This window comes from Acinonyx jubatus, chromosome B1 (genome assembly GCF_027475565.1).
Source record: "Acinonyx jubatus isolate Ajub_Pintada_27869175 chromosome B1, VMU_Ajub_asm_v1.0, whole genome shotgun sequence".
Taxonomy (NCBI): Eukaryota; Metazoa; Chordata; class Mammalia; order Carnivora; family Felidae; genus Acinonyx; species Acinonyx jubatus.
The window spans coordinates 24,450,059-24,462,011 of record NC_069382.1 but is presented as its reverse complement, the minus strand read 5'-3'; the positions used below and the strand labels follow the sequence as shown (position 1 = coordinate 24,462,011).

Here is an 11,953-nt window from a genome sequence, read left to right as displayed (position 1 = left end):
ACCAGCCGTTTCCTTCTCTGAAATACCTGGAATAGCCTGAAAAAAAAAGCCACAAAAATTATGTTATCACTAGAAAGAAACATCAAAATGTTATTAGGAATAAAATGAACTACCATAAATGCAGCAAATATTAAATAGAACCCAGCAGTAGAGAAATGAGCAGGCAGGGGAACTGAATAGACATTTTTCCATAGAAAGCATACACATGGCCAACAGGTACATGAAAAGGTGCTCAACATCACTAATCATCAGGGAAATGCAAATCAAAACCACAATGAGGTATCACCTCCCAACTGTTAGAAAGGTTATTAAGAAAAAGACAAGAATAACAAGTGTTGGCAATGATATGTAGAAAAGGGAACCCTTGTGTACTGTCAGTGGAAGTATAAATTACACAGCCACTAAGGAAAACAGTATGGAGTTTCCTCAAAAAATTAAAAAATAGAACTACTATATGACCCAGCAGTCACACTTCTGGTATGTATCCAAAGGAAATGACAAGAGGATCTCAAGGAAATAGCTGTACTTCCACGTTCATTGCAGCATTATTCACAACAGTCAAAATATGGTAACAACCTAAGTGTCCATCAATGAATGAATGGATAAAGGAGATGTGGTATATACACAACGGAATATTATTCACGCGTGAGAAAGAAAGATATCCCACCATTTGCAATAACATGGACTTAGAGTACATTATGCTAAGTGAAATAAGCCAGACCAAGACAGACTCTGCATGGTATCATTTATATGCTAAGTGAAATAAGCCAGACCAAGACAGACTCTGCATGGTATCATTTATATGTGGAATTAAAAAAAAAAAAAAAGTGGAACTTCTAGAATCAGAGAGTAGAGATGTTGCCAAGGGCTGGAGAAATATGGAGAATTTGATAAAAGGGTACAAAGTTTTGGTTATAAGACGAACAAGGTCTGAGGATCTAATGTGTCACATGGTGACTATAGTTGATAAAACTGTATTGTATAATTGATTTTTTTTGATAACTGAAATTTGCTAAGAGAGTAGAACTTAAGTGTTCTCACACCCCCCCAAAAAAGTAAGCATGAGAAGTGATGGATGTGTTAATCAAACAGATGGTGGAAATTCTTTCACAAAGTATGTGTATATTAAATCCCATGGTGCACACTTTAAATATCTTATAATTTTATCAGTTATACCTTAATAAAGCTGAAAATAAATAAAAATAAAAATGAGAGTTGGGGAACTATCAGTAAAGTTACTAGATCCAGGTATAATAGTTGTCAATCATCATGTAATTCTTTTCTTCTCTGAAAACTCCTATTACCCTGAAAAAGATGTTGGCAATAAATAAAACCAAAAACATTTTTTGAATTTAGGTAAAATTTTTACAGTTCAATTTCTTTGTCCTGTTTTGGAGGCAGAAAAAATAAATTGTTTGGTGGGTGTCTGGGCATTTCAAATCTCTGCCTTGTCTCTTCAAGGCTCAGATTCCTCCTTTATTAGACAGGGACAATCACATCTACTTCTTAGGGTCACTGAGAGGACCAACTGTAGTAGCTTCTATAAAGCATTGAAGGTCCTCAGGAAAAGGTAGCTGCTGTTACTGTTTGCTTCTATGGGCATTAGGCCAGTGGGTCAATTTACCGATATGAGAGGTCTAGAAGTTCAATTCCCAGCAACTATCATCTATCACTATCACTGTTTAAGAAACAGAGCTCAAAATGAGATGTTTTCAAAAGACTTTAAAGTATAAATGTCTAGTTCTACTCTCTGTGGATATTCTAAAACAAATTAAGGAAGTTGAACTTCGGTTCCCATTCACCTCAATTATTCATGTATATAATATCATAAACATGAGGGTATTAAGTTGTACTGGAAGACTTCGATCCATCTGACCCACTAGGATTTCATACCTTTTAACCCCAAACCACTGACCAAACAAGATGTCTACAACTGACGTCTCTTCCTCTCTTCAGGGACAAAGTCCTGAGTTGGGGTAAGAGAAGTAGGCTAGTAGGCTTAAATGGGTGATTAGTTTTGTTATAAGTGTGGGTGTGTGTGTGTGTGTGTGTGTGTGTGAGAGAGAGAGAGAGAGACAGAGAGACAGAGAGACAGAAAGAGACAGAGAGAGAGAGAGAGAGACAGAGAGAGACACAGAGAGAAAGCAAGAGGGAGAGAGAGAGGGAAAGAGAGAGGGAGGAAATAGCATCAATCTTCATTTCCAAAAATATCAAATATCAAGATACCACCTTCTTTGTGAGATACTGATTAACTGCTGTGATCCTCACCTTTGGAACTTACAGAATTTGGAGACTGATGCAATTTTCAAATAAGGGGAAAATGTCTCTATGGGTAAAAAAACGGAGGTTTTATTTTGGCAAAATTAATCTACGGTGAAAGTATATTTTGACCTAATATCTGTCTACATGTAGTTGTTCACTTCTTGTCCTCTGGGCATGAATGCTGATTCTGCCTCCTGGCGCAGGTGCAGCCAGCCATGAGGAGAATATCAGGTGAGTAAATGGCAGAGTGCAGGGTCATGACCAGAGACCAGGGCATCGAAGGGATTTCATAGGCTTTAGGTATTATCTTCCTCATTATCCTTTCATTTATAGCAGGACCATCTATTTCTCCTTCCCTTTAAGAAAACTGTTGAGATTCTACACTATAGGAAAGCCGTTCACCCTCCCCCGCCCTTATGGGAAAATTATTGTACAGTTTTGGTGATATTTGTTTACTTCTTATGTACCTTTTTTGAGAAGGAACAGAAACCCTCCCAGTGACAAGACTGCAAATGTTGGTGATAAGCAGTTAAAAGGCGTTCATGGAGAAAGTGCCTCAGGGGGAAAAAGTAGCTAACACTTAATAGGCTCTGAATATGGATATGGCACAGTTTTAAGCTTTTACCTGCATAAACTCACTGAATCCTTAGAACAACCCCATGGAGTCCTGGAAAGGAAAGTAACTTATGCAAGGTCACAGTCAGTGATGGAAGCCAGGATACAACCACTGGCATGCTGGCCTCTGAGGTCATTAACACTGAGTTTCAAAATACTAATCAGAGTCTTTCTGAAACAAAGGAGGAGAAAGATTTGGAGAGATTCCATGATAAAACGCCAAGATCATGAAATATGTGTGCAGAAATATCTATGTGAGATATTTAGAAATTATCTAAGTAAGCTCTCTCTTCTTATAGCCAAAGCATTTAAGACAAAGTGAATGTGTTGCCCCAAATCACAGGTTGACCAGTGATAGGCCCTCTTCCTATTTTGTTCTATTTGTTTACAAAGTATATAACTGAGCACATATAAGTAAATATTTAATAAAATGTTAAGCAATGAGTTGTGCTATAAAGCAAAAATATTTTAGTCTCCATGTAGCCAATGCCTATTACTTTAGAATCTCACCATGTTCTGCATGATTAATTAAGCCACCAAGGCTCCCTTCCATGACATAACTGTGTGATTAAAGAAAGGAAAGTCAAGGTTTAATGTACCCAGCCATAACAGCTGAAAGTCTCTCAGCTGATTTATCTTTGAATTTGAGGAAGAACTGTCTCTCTAGGGAAGCTTTATGAGTAAATTTCATAAATGCTGACACTTCATTTTCAATTAATTTGAGCTATTTGTTGATTCCTAAGTTACATGCCTCACATCGTCCTATGTACAGAAACCCTTGGCAAAGTCTTCTTCTTTGTGGAATTCACAATCCAACTGAAGGAGATACACGACAACAGAGAATAGTTCCCATGCAGTGAATGCTCCCTGGCAATGATTAGCACCATCGCTGGGGGGATATTAAAAGGAGGGGGTAGATAGTAGGTAATTAGGACTACCTGGGTGCAAATGCAACGGTTTTCTTGGGCACTGAACTTTTGGGAAGGAGGCATTGGTCAGAAGATGTCTTTTGCCTTTCATTTCAGAGAAGAGGCATGGCTAGATTTGGGCTTCATGTCTTGGGGTTCTATAGTGTTATATCTATTCCTGCACTGGGAACAAGACAGTCCGTGCAAAGTGGCTGTATAGACTGATACAGAGTAGGTGTTCAGCAAACATTTGTGGAATTAAAAGAGCAAATACATATTCATATATACGGTTTAAATAACATGCATGACTGTTGCTTATGAGAAAGCTCCTATAAAAAGCATATTTTTGAATTCATTAGGGGTTTTTGTTAATAGTTGCCATATGTTTCATTTGAACTATATCCTCAGGAAGTGATTTAACATTTCTGGCAATAAAGCAATTAAATATGATTTTCCTGCTGCCCATATGGGTTCACTGTAACTTCATATTTTCTACTCTCATTTCTTAATGGAACAAAGGGAAGTCTACTAATAACTTCCAAATGAGAGGGAAAAAAAAATCATTCGCGGTCTTGTTATTCTTTGTGATATTCAAATGATAAATTAACAATCTTTTTTTTTTTTTTTAATGGCTATACTGACCCTCTAGTAGTTCCCCACAAGTAAAGATTTTCATTTAAATTGATCTGGTTTTATAACTCAACTTTAAAAAGCCACTAAAGAGAAAACTTTTTAGTAAAAGGGGAGAAAATAATTTTCTTTGTCTTACTGAGGTCTTTTAAAGCTGTGTGTGGGAGCTCAGACTGTGTGTGTGTCTGTTTATGCTTTTGACGTGAAACATGGTTGGGGGAAATGCTGGTTTTGACATGCCTTCCGGAAATGTTGTAGACATATGTTGATTCTTTTGGTCTGCTGCTAGAATGGTTTTCTTACAGGAGGGACCTCAGCTGGACACCTTTTAGAAACTTACACCAACCACACAGAAGCTGCTAACAAACAGTACTATAAGTAATAGATGTCATATCTGAATTCGTTTTTGTGTGATGACAATTGAAACATTTTAGTTGATCTAATTTCTTCTTGATGCTTTTAGTTAGAAACGGAGTATGATTTTTCCTCTTTAATGTGCTATTTTTATTAATATGCCATGTCCCTCACTTACATAAATTATTTTTTCTCTTAGTTCTTTGGAATCTGAACCATAGAACACTACCATTAAGAAGGCCCTTTGAAAGGCAATCCTTCAATCAATGGGCAGCTATGATAGACTGAAAGATCTTACATTCTATGAAAAAAAATTGTTTTTTTGTCTTGTGGTAAACAACAAAGCACTACAATTTATTTTGCGTTTTCTCTCTTTATAGGTTGTGCTTGTTTTGCATATTTTCTTAGACATGTTCACTCAGAAATGTGTAGGATATTCTGTTTTGCTCTATAGGAATTCTCTTCACTTGCCTGTTTAAATATAGCAAGAATCAGTGGCAAAGTAATTTATTCCTTTTCCTTAAAAACATTCACTTTTGTTCCCACAAAAATATTTTGCAGACAAATTGCAAAACGGGTAATTATGTCCTCAGAAATTGCAGGAAAACAACCATCAGTGAAGGAACAGTCTCTGTCTCAGATGAGGGCACAAGAGCCTATTGTGGGCACAATGGGCAACAGGAAGAGTTTGGAGATTCACATTTTTGGGAAGACATGAAAAACAACATAAAAGAAAAGAAGGTACATTGAAAAATGGGTTTGTTTCCATCTCTTTATTTAAAGACTCTTTTGAAATCACTCCAGTCTGTGATATTGTTAACTAGTCAATGATTTCTATTTGCTCCCACTTGAACAAAGAAGTTCATTGAAAAGCTGCGTCTGATTGGCAATCTGATATCGTCTGTTTTGGTTTACAAAGTATTTCTCTGACAGTCATTATTCTCTTATTAAAAATATAGGCTCTTCATAGTGAAGGGGACTTACATATCATTTAGTTGTGTTTCCCAAAGTAAGTACTTCAAATACCACCTTTTGAATTTTAACTATATATTTGTATCGCCTATAAATTATTCCCTTACTAAAATTTAAATATTACATTGAAATAAATATCCTTTTTATTTTGACTTATTCCAAATAATAAAAATAAAATGTATGAATTTATGGGTTTGAGTTTTTGATATTACCCACAATACACATGAAAATAAATATTCAAATTTAAAATATTTATCTCTGGATCAGCTGATGTACACCAGTAGTCTATGTAACCATATATCAGGAAATACTGATCTAGTTCTTTCTCTGTCAGTTTTCCTATCAGGATGTTGAGATCCAGAGAGATCGGTGACTTGCTCGATGTTACAGATCTTCAGTTGGCCAAATGGGGAGCAGAGTAGAGTCTGGGTCTTAAAGCACTGTCTGCTATATCATTATTCATAAGACTGGTGAAGTCAAAGCTCACCAAGGTTTCACCCTCTAGCATTCATAATTTCAATTTAACTTAGTTTCTGAATCATTCAATGGAAGACAATGGAAATTCAGGTTCAGGAGAAGAGACAACATGCTAGTATGAGAACTCTTTTCAGGGTACACATGTATGTGACCAGAGTGAAATAAACGCATGAAATTACCCAAGAAATGTAATTTATGTTGTATATCCTTATTTCCAAAAAGAATTTGACATGTCTTATTTAATAAAAGTTGTCAGCCATACCGAGAAAGCTTTTTCTTCCTGGCCAAGATCACAAACTTTAACAACTGTCCCTACAGGTTTGCAGACTGAAACCATAGCTTTATCTATATTCTGTGGTAAAGAAATTTGCGGTCTTGGCTTAAAATAGTTGTGTAAGTGTTTAAAGCAAAGATGAAGTTGATTCTTAAGGGATATTTTGGTGCTGATCACACCCTTGAGCAGAGGTGGGACAACCCTGTCTGTCTGGATAAAAATGTAAGTTGGGCTTCTAACCTTTAAATTGTTTTTTTTTCTTTTTCAACATACTCACATTTCCTGTATTTAAAGTTGGTGGGTTCCTCTTCAACAAAGTACAGAATCTGATTCTCATTCCATGCTCACTTCAGATAGCCAAATATTCATTTTAAGTCTGTCCAGCTCCTGACAAAACTCTTGCTGAGGCCATTTTTATTTGGAAACATGGCTTAAGAGAAAGGTAATTATTATACTCATTTGAAAAGGAAGTCATTTTTTTTGCTTTGTTTTGTTTTTTGTAAGCTACATAAACAGAAAAACCCATGGCTGAGTCACATTGACTTAACTCTTCTCAGCATTTATTGAAGTTCTTAATTTTAATGCTTCTGCATTTCCAACAAATCCATTGATTAAGATATTATTCATGACAGAACTCAATATCCTTTAGATATATTTTCATGTTGTGAATTCCTTTCAAAATTTAACAAATCATGTCTCCCTTCCCAACTTTGTAATTATGAAAGTTCAGTGCTAAATACAATGTTTAATTGAAGTTACCATTTTGGCATAATCATTTTACCTTTTACATGGCTTTATATAATTGTGATATCTTATTAATCCTACTTTGTGACATTTGCTGTAAGTTGCTCTATTTTTGTGAATTTGTTAAGTTATATATTTTAAAACATCTAATTTTATGCTCAACCTTAGTAATTCTGGAAAGAGAATTGTTGAAGTAGCTGAGTATGTTCATAAATTTCACTAGAAAAATTGCATTATTTCTTCCTTTTTGTGTATTTGTAACTTCTTCAAAAATCAATTTGTGAGTTTTTCCAAACTATTACTTTACTGAAAAGTATGGTGAGTTGCATATGGTAGCCATTTAGAAATACTAGTTATTCAAGGTAGCCTGTTTTTTTTAAAGTCTGGTTAATGAAAGTTCACAATTAAGGAGCACCGTAGACATGTAGACTTATTTTCAGTAAACATGATACTCAAGATAGGTGACTTATTCAGGGAACAATTGACTCAGAATGGCTGTTTATTTTTCTTGGTGAACAATGTTAGATTCATAATAGATTTTTTCATTTTGTTCATGTCCTTATTTTTCTAACCTGAATCACAGTTTTTTTTGCTGGTGTGCAAAAAACTTCTCTCTGTATCTCATGGGCATTTCCAAGGCAGCCAGCCATGCTAAAATTTATTACTATATCACTGTTCTCCTTAAAATGCTTCAATGATGACCTTTCCCCCACCCCCTTTCTGGAATGCCTGGCCATTAGTAACATGCCCTGAGATCCTCATCCTCTTATGCTTCATTCTAGTGAATCAGTTAATAGACACACCTTAAGTATCCATTATATGCACAGCCTTTTATTACGCGCTGTAGTGGCACTAAACGAGATAAAAAGCTATGCTGTAAAAATAAGTAATCAAATTATGAATTCAAGACTGAAGACTGAAATAGAAGATAGAGGTGGATATGAACAAGTACTAGGTTCCTTGCTGTCACCAATGGGCTCTGTGACTTTGGGCAAGTTTCTAGAACTGAGCTCAGTTTCCTCATCTCTAAGAAAAAGGGTAGAAGTAATATCTACATCTTAGAGCTATTTATGAGGATTCAACAACATGCTGCACAAAGATTATCATAGTACTTGCCCAAGAGCTCCCTAAGTGTAAAGTATTCCTATTATTTGGGTTTGTTATCATGATATAAAAAAGTACTTATTTATTCTGAAATAGTGCAAAGAGGTATAGGTTGTCTGTCTCTGCTTCCTCCACTTCCTTATGTCAGATTAACTTATTTTCCCAAGTTCATTCCTCCTTTATTTATTTTTAACTATTATTTATTTTTAACTATTTGTAATTATTTTTTGTGTTACTGTGAAAAAAAATATTTCTCCTTTTTTGGTCAGCTACTTGTTTTAAGTTTTCTAAAGCCCAGTTTGGAAGCTAACACCTTCAGCCCTCACCTTTAATTCGGAGCCTGTCACCAACTGTTACTAGGTGGGTCTATTCTTGGCCCCCTTGGATGCCAACAAGTGATACTATTCTTTTTGGGTCCTTACACTGAGGAACAGGCTCCCTATTCTGTGCAACCTGGAGCAGCAGGGACTAAGGGCATATGTGGAAGTCATACCTGTATCAGAAAATGCAGAAGATTTATCTTCTGCACTTGTGGGGAACTTTGGGTGATCTCTGAGCTGTAGGAGATACCTGGGGCTACCACTCTTAATGGGTTTTATCATTTAACCAGAACTCTTAATGGGATTTATCATTTATTGAATTTCTCAGAACTAGAACTAAAATGAATTCCATATATGATTCAGACATTACTTGATGTATGTAATATTAATATTTTATATTAATATAATATTATACATATATGCTGTATATATATTCAGTATAATATAATTTTGGTTAATAGACAGGATAAAATTATAGAGGCAAATATACACTAACAATGAAGTAGCAGAAAGAGAAATTAAGAACATAGTCCCATTTACCTTGCACCAAAAAGAACAAAATCCCTAGGCATGAACTTAAAAAGGAGGTGAAAGACCTGCACTCTGAAAACTATAAAACACTGAAGAAAGAAATTGAAGATGACACAAAGAGATGGAAAGATAGTCCATGCTCATGGATTGGGAGAATAAATGTTGTTAAAATGTCCATACTACCCAAAGGAAATCTACAGATTCAGTGAAATCCCTATCAAAATAACAACAGTATTTTTCACAAAATTAAAACAAATAGTTCTAAAATTTGTATGGAACCACAGAAGACTCTGAAGAGCCAAAACAATCTTGAAAAAGAAGAAAACGGGAGGTATCACAATCCCACATTTCAAGATATACTATAAAGCTGCCGTAATCAGAAGAGTATGGCACTGGCACAAAAACAGACACAGATCAATAGAACAAACTAGACCGCCCAGAAATAAACCCATGATTATATGGTCAATTAATCTTCAACAAAGTAGGCAAGAATGTGCAATGGGGAAAAGACAGTTGCTTTAATAAATGGTGCTGGGAAAGCTGGACAATCATATCCAAAAGAATAAAATTAAGACCACTTTCTTATACCATATAGAAAAATAAACTCAAAGTGGATGAAGGACTTAAATATGAGACCTGATATCATAAAAATTTTAGAAGAGAGCACAGGCAGTAATCTCTCTGACATCGGCAGTAGCAACATTTTCTGGATATGTTTCCCCAGGCAAGGGAAACAAAAGCAAAAATAAACTATTGGGACTACATCAAAATAAAAACCTTCTGCACAGCAAAGGAAACAATAAGCAAAACTAAAAGTTAATCCATTGAATTGGAGAAGATTTTTACAAGTGAGATATATTTTAAAAAAATTAATGTTTATTTATATTTGAGAAGGGGAGAGAGAGAGAGAGAGAGAGAGAGAGCAAGAAGGGGAGGGACACAGAGAGAGGGAGACAGAATCCAAAGCAGGATCCAGGCTCTGAGCTGTTAGCACAGAGCCTGATGTGAGGCTTGAACCCACAAACCATGAGGTCATGACCTGAGCTGAATTCGGACGCTTAACTGACTGAGCCATCCAGGCACCCCTACAAATGAAATATCTAATAAAGAGTTAATACACAAAATATATAAAGAATGTATACAACTCAACACTAATAAAACAAGTAATCCAATTAAAAAACAGGCAGAAGACATGAACAGGCATTTCTGCAAAGAAGGCATACAGATGGCCAACAGACACATGAAAAGAGGTTCCACATCACTCATCATCAGGGAAATACAAATCAAAACCATAATGAGATATCACCTCACACGTGTCAGCATGGCTAGAATCAAAAATACAAGAAACAAGTGTTGGGGAGGATGCGGAGAAAAAGGAACCCTCTTGCAGTGTTGGTGGGAATGCAAATGGTGGAGCCACTGTGGAAAACAGCATGGAGGTTCATCAAAAAATTAAAAATAGAATTATCATATGACCCAGTAATTCCGCTACTGGGTATTTATCCAAAGAATATGAAAACACTAATTAACAAAGATATATGCACCCCTATGTCTATTGTAGCATTATTTACAATAGCCAAATTATGAAAGGAGTCAAACTATCCATAAAATGATGAATGGATAAAGAAGATGAGGTATGTGTATACATACACACACACACACACACACACGCACGCGCGCGCACGCACACACACACACACACAATTAGCCATAAAAATGAGTGAAATCTTGTCATTGGCAGCAACATGAATGGAACTAGAGGGTACAATGTTAAGTGAAATATGCCAGTCAGAGAAAGACAAATACCATATGATTTTACTCATATGTGGAACTCAAGAAACAAAACAAATAAACAACAACAACAACAACAACAAAAAAAACCAGACAAACAAAAAAGCAGACTCTTAACTATAGAGAACAAACTGATGGTTATGAGAAGGAAGGTATGTGGGGAATGAGCGAACCAGTGAAGGGGATTATGAGCACACTTATCGTGATGAGCACTAAGTAATGTATAGAATTGTTAAATCACTACATTGTACACTTGAAAGTAATATAACACTGTATTAGTTATACTCTGTTAATTATACTGGAATTAAGAAAAAGTATAGAGGCAAATATTTGTTAATGGTTCAACATAGAATTCTGTACAGTATCTAGCTTACAAACAAAATAATTTATGAATTTATGAGTTTGTTTTATTTTAACTTAGTGTCTTAGGAGGCTGAGAGATAAGGAAGCATTTCACTCATACCCATCTTGACCAAGTTATTACTACCAGTTATATTCCAATATAAGTTTATGTTCATTTCAGTAATTCAATGACTACATGTTCCCCCGTATTACCCCAAATTTACTAATATTCTCATAGTTTCATACTTCCAACTTAAAATAACTTTGGCAGAACTAAACTTTTGATAGAAATTCAAAACATATACCCCTAAGTCATAACTGCACAAAAGATACAGATTAAAACTACTTAAATGCTATACATAAATCTTTTTATGACAAATTATCACTTTGTTCACTGAATTGGAATTTGCTCTTATCAAATATTACTTCATGTAAGTGGGCCTTTGGCTGGATTCCAGAAACATTTTTGTTATAGGGAGATATTTATTGTAGTGGTATTCACTAATAAATTTGATTTGAAATATCTATTTTATATGTGCGATAAACTACAGACCTGAGCGAGGGCAAGAATCCACTAAACGTGACTGGGACCTAAGGATGAAATTTGGAGTGACAGAGGACTAATAGAA

General features: G+C 35.4%; 1 protein-coding gene across 7 annotated transcripts in view; it reads right to left on the bottom strand.

Annotated features, from left to right (window-relative positions):
- The window catches only part of DLC1 (DLC1 Rho GTPase activating protein), a 423,086-nt gene that overhangs the window by 210,769 nt on the left and 200,364 nt on the right, over nucleotides 1-11,953 (bottom strand). For all 7 annotated transcript variants that reach the window (XM_053216363.1, XM_053216361.1, XM_027077270.2 and 4 more), the window contains one exon: nucleotides 3-36. In XM_053216363.1, the coding sequence (XP_053072338.1) occupies nucleotides 3-36 (34 nt within the window). The remainder of the gene's footprint in view (nucleotides 1-2; nucleotides 37-11,953) is intronic.